The 12894-nt window shown below is 42.0% G+C and overlaps 1 protein-coding gene across 1 annotated transcript; it reads left to right on the forward strand.

The window, feature by feature from the left end:
- Positions 1-5816: 5816 nt before the first annotated feature.
- Positions 5817-11181, forward strand: LOC131080197 (toll-like receptor 7). Its single transcript, XM_058018337.1, has 2 exons — positions 5817-5845; positions 8091-11181. Exons 1-2 carry the CDS (start codon positions 5817-5819, stop codon positions 11179-11181), a joined length of 3120 nt encoding a protein of 1039 aa, XP_057874320.1.
- The last annotated feature ends 1713 nt before the right edge of the window (positions 11182-12894 follow it).

The following is a 12894-nucleotide window of genomic DNA, read 5'->3' on the forward strand; positions in this document are numbered from 1 at the left end:
ATTATTTGCCTTCCCTGTGCACAAGTACTGTAAATAAAGCTTCAAAAATTACTTGTGCCAAGAGGTTGCTTGGGCTTCTGTTCTTTTGAGACTCTTCTTATGCAGATTGTGGCCTGCACAAGTCAAATAGAGAAACATTAAAACAAGTCAAATAAAACATTGACTGTCATACAAACCTTGTTCATAAATCATGCTCCAGCTTGTCTTGAACGTGAGGATGAATTGTTAATCACACCAGACTGGTAAACATCTTCATAATAAGATCATCCTTTTCTTTTTTTTTATGGTCTGACAGAAGGGACACAATGTTTAAATTTCCTTGGGAATCTGAGTTGCATTTCGTGAGCAGTGGAAATTTGTATTTCTCAGATTGTTCAAAGCAAACCCACTCAACTGTATTTGATGAGATGGAGGAAAGAGCAGAACTAAGCATAATTGCAGAACTAATCTTACTCTATGTGTACCCAAAATGCTTCTGAAGAGTTACAGGTGACTTCCAACAGCTCTGTCAAAACTGCCTCTGTTTTGACAGAACTTAAAGCCATGAGAACAGAAAATGGTGAGGGGTTTGGTGTTTAATTCTCTATGCTCCCTGGTCCATGCCTGGATTCTGGTCTGAAGATCTGTCAGTTCAGCCTGGTGGGAAACATTCCTCTCTCTGCAGTTATTCTTTTGAGATAACTGAAAATATACTCCATTGCATAGCAGAAATTGGAGGATTTAGCTCATTTAGTCTATAAGTCTTACTTTTAATCATTCCAGTGCCCTAGTGCAAGCACACATTTTTGGCCTTCTTGGTAAGAGTATTTGATGTTTGCAGCTTTGCTGGAAGCTCTTGTCATAGACTCCAGGGGTTTTAAATGTCAAATACTCAGAGGCTGTTTCTGAGGCAGTGACTATGGGGAGTGAGACCTGGGCGTGTTTCACTGTACAAGTCCCTCTCTCAGTCGTTTGTCAGGTGTCTGCTGCCAGTGCCGGTGCTCTGTGGTGTCTCCTGCACCAAGTGGCAGCTGAGTGTGTCTGGCAGCCAAGGCCCACCCATCCAGGGGGGAGGATCAGCTTCAGAGCAGCTCTGGTTGCAGATAAAGCTCCTGGGTAGAGATAAAGCCAGGCTAATAAGTTAAGGGAAAAAGAAAAAGGCAAATGATGCAAGAGTGATCACTCACCACCTCCTGGCAGCAGACCAGAACCCAGCTAGCCTCTGAGTGATGGCTGTTTTAGCTAAATCCACATCCTGCCACCCCTCCCCAGTTTTATTGCTGTGCATAAAACCTTAATGGCATGAGTTATGCCTTTAGTCAGCTGAGCTCCATAATTGTGGCTGTGCCCCTTCCCAGACTCTGGCTCACCCACGGCCTGCTCACCAGTGTGAGGAGTGGAGAAGGCCTTGAGGCTCTGCAAGTTCCCCCACAGTGTGGATTACACACATGCTGGTGTGTAACCCACACTGCTTTGGTCACCAATCTATGCCAGGGTACCAGAGGGCTGCTATGGAGAAAACAGGCCCCGTCCCAGCCAGATCCAGTATGGTTGTTGTGACAAATGAGATGTGATTGTGGATACTCGTGTCTGTCTTTTCCTGGCCTGTGTTGAGCTATACTTGTAAGAAAATGTAAAAGAAGGCAAAAAATAAAAGAAATTGTACAGAATAGGCAAATCATAGAGACTTGCTGAATTCCCTGCTCAGATTAGGTGTTGTGTCCCCATGCATGTCCATACAGATAGATATCTGCTCTTAGCAGGATTCATAGTGGATGGCTTTCATCTGACACTAAGGGAAGAGATAGTCTTTGGCAAAATTATGATGGTGCTATATTGTAGTTACAATTAAAGGATTTTTGATAGGATGTTATGATTAGTATAGAGCATCAATTATTATTATTAAAATGCCACAGGATTTCTACAAAACAAATTAACATAGTACAAGCTGTAAGTAGTGTAATACAGAAGACTTGAACCCTGTGCAGATCAAGTTGAGTCTTAGTCCATGGTTTGCTCCATCAATGTAGCAATTATAAGTAGACTCTCAAAACATATAAAAGAATAAGTCACTCCCTCCATCCTCAAACAATGGTGGAGGCATCCCTGCTACTGGAGGTTGATGGGTTTCACTGTCTGTCCAGCAGCAGTGCTGGTTCAGGTCCCCCCCTTGTGCCTCCTAACTGGTTGGATCTCTGGACCGTGGGCTGCTAACATCACCTCCTTCTTCCATGGGGGCCTAGTGGCCAGGGGCCTGGCACCCTCCAGGACAGTAAGGAGGGGAGCAGTCACCTGGTGCCCAGGAACCTTGAGGATGGGAGGGAGGAGAAAAAATAGTTTGTCTGGGCTTTCTTCTGGGTTCACAGAGCATTCAGGGCCTGAGAATGAGATGAAGGGTAATGAAGGTATGATCCACTCAGTGACAGGCAATGGCTGCTTGGCTCATGAATTGGCATTAACAAAATCCATGAGCAGGGGCTGAAGCAGGGTGTACTGGTGGCAGTGGCACACATCAACAGTTCACTTCTAAAGTGACTTTTCAGGGAAGGCAAGAATTAGGCATGTGTCACTGCCGCTCAGCTCTGAGGAGACCCCTGGTCCCACCAAGGCTTGCAGGGGTAGGGTTCAGAGAACAGTGGTATGAAAGCAAAGGAAAAATCTGTCTCCAGGACAGGCTCCAGAGTAACCAGGGAGGAAGGTCACAAGGCTGGGAGTGGAAGTCTGCACCACTGTAAATGGCAGGGCTCTGGACATGGTTAAACAAGTGCTATGATGTATCTGCAACTACATAGATAATATGCAATATATACACTATACAAAATACATTCCTATTGTATGTAGGTGTTTTGCATGTATAAATATACAGACATAGAGGGAGACAAGAAGTCAATCCATTTCAAGTGCAGTTCATGACATTAGAATCTAAATAATCTCTATTGAATAGTAGCCCTCACAGATAGAAATGTCATGCACAGTTGTCAAAAAGGCAGTATCAAGGTCTAAAATAAATGAAAAAATTATGTCTCACGGTCTTTAAAATTCCATAAATTGACATGCATGCATGTCTAATGTGAGCTGTGTTACAGTAGCGTGCCTGCCATAATCTAAGCCTTTATTTCATATGGAGCTACTCTCCTGCTATGTGATTTGTTTGGGTCCAGCAGTGTCTGAGTTCCACGTTGTCCTGCAGGGGCTGCTCCAGTGCTCCCTCAGTGCTCTTGCCTGAAGATACCTTCATAAACCATGGCAGGATTACCTACATGAAATATGAAAAAAGGCTAGCAATGTCATCAGTAAAAAGCAGGATTTGAGGATATCCTACTTACAGGTGCCAAACTTCCTCTGAACCTGCCAGTTTTATGATTTGCCACCACTTTCTCCATTGCCATGCACCATCACTTCCAACATTACTGCCTTGGCACTTCTCCTCATCATCCCTCAGAGAAAAGAAAGAATTATATCTGTGGCTACTCTGTCTTATCTGCCCATGAGGAAAGGGCAACCACAAGGGACACAGTTGCAGTGCTGACCCTGAAGAACTTGGAAAATAGCTCCATCTTATTTCAGCTGTTCCAGGATGCCTTCTGTCTCCCTTGAAGGTAACTCAGTTTCAAAAACAAGAGTGCTGGGCCCCTTTCTTTGAGCAAACAATTTTAACCTGCCTGGTACTGAGGTAGCCTGGGGCAGCCTGAGCTTTCAGAAAAGGCAGTGTCTGTTTCTGTGGTATCAGTGGCTCCCTCAGCCATATCTCAGCACCCTGGGCAGTTTGGGTAGGCTCTTAGCACAGTTCAGTCAGCCTGTCCTCCCTCACCAGCCTTCCCTGAGTGCTTCCTCTGCCCTTGTTGTAGGCCAATCTCCTCCCATGCTGCCTTCTATTTATTTGTTTGGTTATTTTTAGTGCTCGCAAACACATTTCTGCAACACCTATGAGCAACTTCAGTTTGAAAATTCAACTCATGTATTTCAAACACTGAGCAAGATAACTGGCTTTCTTGAATACTTTTGTGGGCAAATTATGCCACGTAATGCTGAACACTGTATTAACCATGAATAGATGGAGTTGTAGCCTTATTCTTGAAATCAGGGTCAGCACTTTAGAGAAAAGACATTGCAGCAAGACTTTAAGACTGTAAGTAAACTTATCAAGATTTAAAGATTTTTATCCTGATTTTGACAAATGAGATAAAGCAATGAACTTAAGACTGGGAATTCTCCTGTAGACAAAGGGGAAAAAAAGGGGAATGTGAGTTCACCAATCTGATTACAAGCCAACTGTCAATCAAATTATAGATGTTGGATTAAGAGAATTAAGGACTCCTGCTTAATTTTAAATTATTTTCCTCACCCACAGCAGCAGTAATTACATTTGCTCATACCAGTAGATCCTCCCCTAACACATGATGTAGTAGGAAGCACTTTTCTGCTTTCAGTTTCTTTGTGTTTCAGAGGAGGCAAGAGATTTTGTGTAACTTCTGGGGGAAACTGAACTTTTAAAATCAGTAAACCAGTAACTCCCAGTGCCTCTAAAACTCAAGTTATAGCTCAGAAGTCCTGGATTTCTGAAAACTCCCCTCCATTTACCCTGCCTCGATCTCTGAAGTGAATTATTGCTGTATTTAGCTTCCCACATTTCATAAGTAAAAACTAAATAAAGATAAGGAGAGCTCTGCATTTTACTAGCACTCAGCTAATGCTGCAATTTCATTTTACATAGAATTGAAACTCCTTGAGCTCTTAGCTGGTTGACAAGTTCCTAATATTAAAACAAACAAACAAAAAAAAAAAGATCAACCTGAGAGCAAAAGAAACTGCCAAGTGTCTGTACAGCTATTAAAATTTCCACAGTTTGCAGTCATAGATTGTGAGGGAGCACCTGTCAAAAATAACAAGGTTGAGTGACTGGATGTTGTGTTTTAGAAAACTTTCATGCAAGCAAAGGGGACACTAAGCATCTTCTATTCCAGTGACATGTACTAGGGATGTGGCTGGTTACCTGAAAAAAATCATTCACAATCCAACTTGTGCACTCTCTTCCACAGAGTTTTCACTTCTTTGTGTTCAGTTACCTGTGTCCTTATCCTTTTTGTCTTGGTTTTGGTTCCCTTCCCCAAGTTCCTTTCATCTAACAGACATTTCTTCCAGACCTCTACATAAAGTATTCCGCTTAAGAGATTTGTCAGCTCATATTAGCGCACAAGTGATCCTTAGAAAGATCTGAATCCTTGAAGCTAGTAACTGCAGAAATAAATCCCAAATAACAATTATAAAAATTACTAAACTTCCATGTCAGTTAACAATTTTTGTCTCCCTTCATGCAGCTTACATTTCAAAAAGGAAAAAAAAAAGGAACTGGAGCTTCTGCAAACTTTGTTGATCACATGAGTATTACCCTTTCCTGATGCCTTTGTCTCCTAGCTGATTAATCTCATACTCTCTCATTAAGGATTTTGAAGTTGTGTTCCTTTGGTGTTCAGATGAAGAGAAAGAAGATACAGTGTAGATTACTGTTGTCTTGTGTGGGTTATGTCATGTTACATTCTCCCCTACGCCTCAGATGAACCTCTGGAAACAACTTTGATGCTATTCTCTTCTGTTCCAGTTTATGGTTTCTTCCAGAATCTAATCCGTCAGACCTAGAAGCGCAAAGAATATGGTATGTTAAACTTTTATTTTAAATTTGCTTGTAGACATTTTTGACTGGAACTGTTGTGGAAGATTTTCAAGAAAATATTCTGCTTCTCTGTTTTCCAAATGATTCAGTTTACTGTTGTGGTTAGAAGCTGCAGACAATTACGAAAGGAAAGGATTTATCTGTATTCCTGTACTTCAGAATGAGCATGATATATTTTCTACTTTCTGTAACTTCTGAGGTGTTCCTCTAACATTTGTCCACATGAACAAATACATGGAACCTTTACAGAAAACCTTCCTTCAGAAACACATAGCTGTAGTGCTGCTGAATATTTGAAGAACACCCTAAATCATTAAGAGTTTATGCACATGTCAGTTAAGATCAGTAGATTAGTTCTTTTCAAACTTCTTATAAAGCCAAGCATAGATCACAGAGAAAAGAACAGCTCCCATACTCTAGCTGTGCTATTAAGCAAGCCTCTCATTGCAAAGACATTGCACAAGACAGCATTGCTTTTTGCTCTTGTTTAGAAGTATTTTTGGTTTTTTCTGGTACTATAACAGATGCAAGGTTTTACACATGTGAATAGTCAGATACAGCACCAGAATGTAACTCTATACAGTTCAAATAGCTAATGCATTTAAAAAAATATCAGGAAAGGGGAGAATGTACAAAGAAGTGAAGCACAAAAAGCTAAGCTGGCTCTGCAACCACACTTAGGTCCCTAAAAAAACTGAAATACAAGAGAAATTTACAAGTATATTCATAAAGACTTTCAAACCTCAGATTCTTTGCACCTAGTTACAGACACCTAAATGTGCAGTATTACTCTCTGTTTGGTGTGTAGTAAGCCAGAGCTCTCTCAATCTTCAGAGCCAAGCAGCAGCTGGAGAGGGATCTCTCAGTCTCTCTCTTCCTTCCCTCCTTCCTCTCTTGAATGTCAGTGCAGCCTAGGTTAATGACAATAAGCACTTACTTTTGGGTAAGCACCAAAAATTAAGGGCCGGAGTGCAATGGCTGCATGCAAGTTCATGTAGAAAGTCTTGTTCATGTTTTGTGTCTTCAATATAGACTGCAATCATACTTTGCCCATGTCATGCTCTAATGCTTGGACAGTGTTTATTTTGGATTATCACATCTTTAAATGTTGAACCTAATTAGCTTTTCCTCCTGTTGCATTAAGTATGTAGCAATTTGGCATAAAATAACCTCCCTTGCTTTCCAGCTGGTCCACAGAAATCAGAGGGGCTGGGTGTGTTTGAGCTTAATTTCTGATTTGAGCCAAATAAATACTACTAAGTCTGGTCAGGTTCCCAGATGCAACAATAGTCTGATTTACACTACAAGCCTCATGTCATTCCTGAACAGATTCACCAGTTGTGAGTGTTACTGATTACTCACTACAAGTCTGGTTTAGTTCAATAAGAACTTCCATGAACACAGATTCACTAACAATGCAATTTATTGGATAATTAATAAATACACTAGACTGGCAACATACAAATTTCTTTTGGGGAGAAGTGGAAGCGAGACTGTGGTCAAATATCCTGTTACAGCTGTCTTTAATAGGGGACGGAGAGAAATCCCTTCTATGTAAATGAGGGATACCAAGAGCAACAAAGTGATTACAAAGACTTTAGGTCTTGCACAAGGAAAGTACAGAATTGTGAAACTTTAGCATCACTTCCTCTTCTACCTGGCTGACTGAGGGTAAAAGGGTTGCCTGTTTCTGCCTGATAACGTATCACGCTTCAGCACACCATCATGCCCAGAGTAAGCCCTTAGCCACAGATCTCATGGAAATCCCCTTACCACATATGTAACAGCATATCTCATGGCTGTAGGTCTCATTCCTGCACCTTCCTTATTTTAAAGGTGGACTTTGATGTGCAGTGGCTGCCAGTATTGCCCTCTCTGACTGCAGGTTCGGTGTCCATGGCTGGTGACAGCCAGCATTTCATGGTCTACTGTGGTGTGCATTGTCAGATGCACAGAAAAGGGTACCCAGGTGATGGAGCAAAATGTCTTGCAGTGCAAGGAGCCTCTATGGTTTTCCTATCAGCTGTCTGCTATGCACCATGGGCACTTACCTTGGCCAATGTTCTTGGCCCTGGGGTACATTGCTCCGCCATAAAAGATGGAGACAGGCAATTGCTGGGGTATCAGGGGCCATTTGGCTAGGCTAGACACACTTTCATTAGTCTCATAATGTTCTTCACATGCATAAAATGCTGTGTCCTCTGGGAAAAAAAAAAAGGAAAGGAAATACCAGTGTAAGCCTCCTGAAACTTCTAATGCTGCTTGCACATTCATTCCTCATCAGTGTGATACAAGAACCAGAATTTAGATGTATCGTAAGTCTGACCCAGTGTATAGATGAAATATTCCCATTACATTAAACTAATACCTCTGTTTTTCCTTGGTTTTAGGTACCTTGTGCAAAGATGTCCAATGCATTGTCGTTTATCTTGCTCTTCATATTCCCAATGCTGCTGTCAGGGGCTTGGTTTCCCAAAACTTTACCCTGTGATGTTAAATCTTCAGAAGATACTGTGACAGTGGACTGCACCGACCGGCGCATTACAGAAGTCCCCAGAGGGATCCCTGGAAACGCGACCAACCTTACTCTGAGTATTAACCATATTCCCCACATCTACCCAACATCCTTTGATCATCTTGAAAACCTCCAGGAAATTGACTTCAGATGCAACTGTGTGCCTGTCAAACTGGGGCCCAAAAATAAAGTGTGCACCAGCCCACTGAAAATTGAGAACGGCAGTTTTGCTGCCCTGACAAGACTGAAGTCATTGTATTTGGATGCAAACCAGTTGGGAGGAATACCCCGAGGTCTTCCTGCTACTTTAACCTTGCTGAGCCTGGAAGCAAACCATATCTTTTCTATCCAAAAAGCCAGTTTCTCAGAGCTAGCAAACATAGAGGTATTGTATCTTGGACAGAACTGTTACTACCGCAATCCATGCAATGTTTCATTTGAAGTTGAGGAAACAGCCTTCCTGGCACTGAAAAAGTTAACAATTCTATCCCTGAAGTCCAATAACTTAACACAAGTCCCACCCAATTTGTCATCTACTCTAAAGGAATTGTATATTTACAACAACATGATTCAAGAGATTCAAGAACAGGATTTAAGAGGCCTTCCCAACCTAGAAATTCTTGACCTAAGTGGCAATTGCCCACGTTGCTATGATGCCCCATATCCTTGCATTCCCTGTCCCAAGAGCTCAATTCAGATACATTCAAATGCTTTTGACTCCTTGGAAAATTTAAGGATTTTGCGGCTTCACAGTAACTCTCTTCAGATCATACCCAGCAGCTGGTTTAAAAACCTCAAGAATCTGAAAGAACTTGACCTCTCCCAAAATTTCCTTGTGAGGGAGATTGGAGATGCCCAGTTCTTGACATTTCTTCCCAGCCTTGTGCAGCTTGATCTGTCCTTTAACTTTGAGTTGAAGGTGTATTCTCCCTACTTGAACCTTTCTAAGACATTTTCCTCCCTCTCTAACCTGGAAACTCTGAGGCTCAAGGGTTATGTCTTTAAAGAACTGAGGGCACGAGATCTACATCCACTGCTCAGTCTTAGGAATCTAACCATGTTGGATCTCGGGACTAATTTTATTAAAGTTGCAGACATGACAGTCTTTAAAGAATTCCCAGCTCTTAAGTTCATTGACCTCTCAGTGAATAAAATTTCTCCTTCTTCTGGGGAAAGCAACTTCTGTGGATTTTGCTCTAATCCTGGCATTTCAGTTGAGCAATCCAACAGGCAATTACAACAAGAGATGCATTATTTCAGGTATGATGAGTATGAGCGAAGTTGCCGTTCCAAAGACATAGAAGCATCTTCCTACCAATCTTTAGTTAAGGAAGATTGCCTAAACTATGGAAAAACTTTGGACTTAAGCAGAAACAATGTTTTTTTTGTTAATCCCTCAGACTTCCAAGGACTTGGCTCCCTCAAATGTCTCAACTTGTCAGATAATGCAATAAGTCAAACTTTAAATGGAAGTGAATTCTCTTACTTGTCTGAATTGAAATATCTGGATTTTTCTAACAACAGAGTCGATTTGCTATACCAAACATCTTTCAAAGAACTAAAACTTTTAGAAATTCTAGATCTGAGCAATAACCAGCATTATTTTATGACAGAAGGTGTTACTCAGTTGCTTAGTTTTATGAAAAACCTAGCCCATTTGAGGAAGCTGATGATGAATGAGAATGACATTTCTACCACTATTGATGTGGGAATGGAAAGTCAATCTCTTCGAATTTTAGAATTCAGAGGAAATCGTTTAGATGCTTTATGGGTGGATGGCAATTCTAGGTACTTGTCCTTCTTCAAGAATCTGACCAGCCTGGAAGAACTGGATATTTCCTTCAACTCGCTCAGTTTTTTGCCTCATAGTGTTTTTGAAGAAATGCCTCCCAGTCTCAAGATCCTCAACTTAACAAATAATCGACTGAAGAGTTTTATCTGGGGAAACCTCCCCTCTCTGAAGAACCTAGTAACTCTGGACCTGAGCAATAACCTTCTGACTAATGTTCCCCGAGAACTGTCCAACTGCTCTTCATCTCTCCAAGAACTGATGCTCCGAAATAATCGCATTCAAATGCTAACCAAACATTTTCTCAGAGGCGCTTTTAAATTGAGGTACTTGGACCTCAGCTCAAACAAGATTGAAGTTATTAAGAAATCTAGCTTTCCTGAAAATGTCATTAACAACCTGGAGATGCTGCTTTTGCACGGCAATCCTTTCAAGTGTAACTGTGAGGCTGTGTGGTTTGTCTGGTGGATCAATCGGACACAGGTCACCATCCCTCTTCTGGCCACTGACGTCACCTGTGCTGGCCCTGGGGCACATAAGGGAAGGAGCGTGGTTTTCTTGGATCTGTACACCTGTGAGCTGGACACATCATACCTGATCCTGTATGCTCTGACAGCTTCAGCCATCCTTGCCTTAATGGTGATCCCAGTGATGAGCCATCTGTACTTCTGGGATGTGTGGTACAGCTACCATTACTGCACTGCCAAGCTGAAGGGCTACCGGCGCTTGTCTTCTCCAGCTGCTTGCTACGACGCCTTTATTGCCTATGACAATGAAGACCCCGCTGTGAATGAGTGGGTGCTGCAAGAGCTGGTTGAAAGGCTGGAAAACCAAAAAGCCAGGCAGTTCAATTTATGCCTGGAAGGAAGGGACTGGCTCCCAGGACAGCCAGTCTTTGACAACCTTTCCCAGAGCATTCAGCTGAGCAAAAAGACCATATTTGTGCTGACCAACAGGTATATTAGAAGTGGCCGCTTCAAGACTACATTTTATATGGCTCATCAGCGGCTTCTGGATGAAAAAATGGATGTCATCATCTTGATATTTCTTGAGAAGGTTTTGCAGAAGTCCCGCTATGTGCGTCTGAGGAAGAGGCTGTGCAGAAGTTCAGTTCTGGAATGGCCAACTAATCCTCAGTCTCAGCCCTACTTCTGGCAGTGCCTGAAAAATGCCATAGCTATGAGCAATTCTCAGGCTTACAACAAGCTTCTCCAAGAAACTGTTTAGGTCTAGTCTCCCTGTCTATACTGTTATGATGCACATGATCAAATTATCCTAAAGAAAAAATCCTGAACCTCATTTGTGGAAACTGTCAAAGCCTGGAAGTTATACCTCTTTGATGTTATATCCCAAGATAAAAGGCACAATTACTTTGAAATCCAATAATTCAAAATTGAATAGAAAGTGTTGCCAGAACTGATATTTAGTTGACATTCACCTTGGTTTGCACTGATCTCTGCACAGAAAGAGAAGGCGCTAAAATGGGAAGGTGTGTGAGATCACGTTCTCTAGAGCTTCCAGGCTGCTTTGTGAAAGCAAGGAGGGGGAGCAGGACAGCAGAGAGGCAGAGGAATAGGCACAAGATAGGTGGAACGACAAAGACAGGAATGGAAAATAAAAAGAAGAGAAAGTGGGAAAGCTGATAAGAAAGGAGGAACATGCGGCTATACTAGAGCATAGCCGAAGTTCAGACGCATTCACTGCTAATTTCCAAATAGATTTCTCACGTTGCCTTTCATCTCCCTCCTGGGCTTTTGTCTGAGCTGGCTCCTTCCTGAAGACTTTAGGGCTCCTCTCTAATGTTGTACTATATCAGTTTGAGGACCTTTTCCACCCAAGCCTGGGGTGACCACCCTTTCTGTACCTTGGGTATTAGCTGCTCTAGCCAGGGCTGGAGCCTGAGGAATACCACCTGTCCCCAGAAGAAAATTTAGACAGAATTTGGAAGTGAAAAGCATGTAAGATTAGATCACACAAGGAAAGCATCCTTCCCACTGTTTCTTTAGCTGTGCTGTGGTTCTCCAGAGGAGCCTTAAGCCCTCCTTCATCTCCTTGCTCCCCAGGCAGGTCCCTCTCCCACAGCAGCCGATGGGAGACTAAACACTTGAGATAGGAATGGGTCTGACTTTAGGGACATCCTGAAGAAGTGAAGAAAAATAAACACCGGTGTCTGTTCCCCACTCTGTTTCACAGTACAGACTCACTGAACACATGAGAGTATTTCAAGTGAAACCTTTTGTAATGGCAGCCTAAACCTCTGAGCATGACAGAGGCAGGTTCTCCGCTTGATGTGATGATGTCTGTTTTGAGAGAAGCGGCACATTTCACCTTGCTGAGTGCTTCTGTCTGCAGTAGTCTGGGCAGCTTCTCCCTTCTTGATCAAAGCCCTTTTTCTTTTCTGGCAACTAGTCTTGTGACATCTCTGGTTGATGTTGTCATTGTTAACTGCTTTAAATTTGTTTATTTCAGATGCCACTTGCATTTCCACACCTAAGTGTTCTGGCTGATACTTTCTTTTGGCACAAGACAGAAAAACAAAGAAACACAATAAAAAAAATGTATATAATAATATAACAGATAAGAAAGGTTTTTCTTTCTCAATTTTTCCCAACATTTTTATTGATTGAATACAGAAGTAGGAAAAATAGGAGGGCCATTAAAAACTGGGAGTTTTAGAGTTATATTTTAATAATGTGTATTTCTGGTGGTGTTGTTTGTAAGCTTAAACAATCTGTATGTCTAAATATAACATGAATTGTAATGTGACTCTCTCCATAAGGTAATACTCGAAACAGGAACTTCCATCCCACAGTTACTCCCGCACCATCTCCCTCTGCCTCCCCACAAAATACCTATTTGCAGCAGATCCTCTTTCTCAGCCTCACTGGCAAGGGCAGGAATGCCAGGGCACTTAGCCTTTCTGATGTTGAGAGGAGAGGT

The sequence above is a fragment of the Melospiza georgiana genome, chromosome 2 (genome assembly GCF_028018845.1).
Source record: "Melospiza georgiana isolate bMelGeo1 chromosome 2, bMelGeo1.pri, whole genome shotgun sequence".
Classification (NCBI taxonomy): Eukaryota; Metazoa; Chordata; class Aves; order Passeriformes; family Passerellidae; genus Melospiza; species Melospiza georgiana.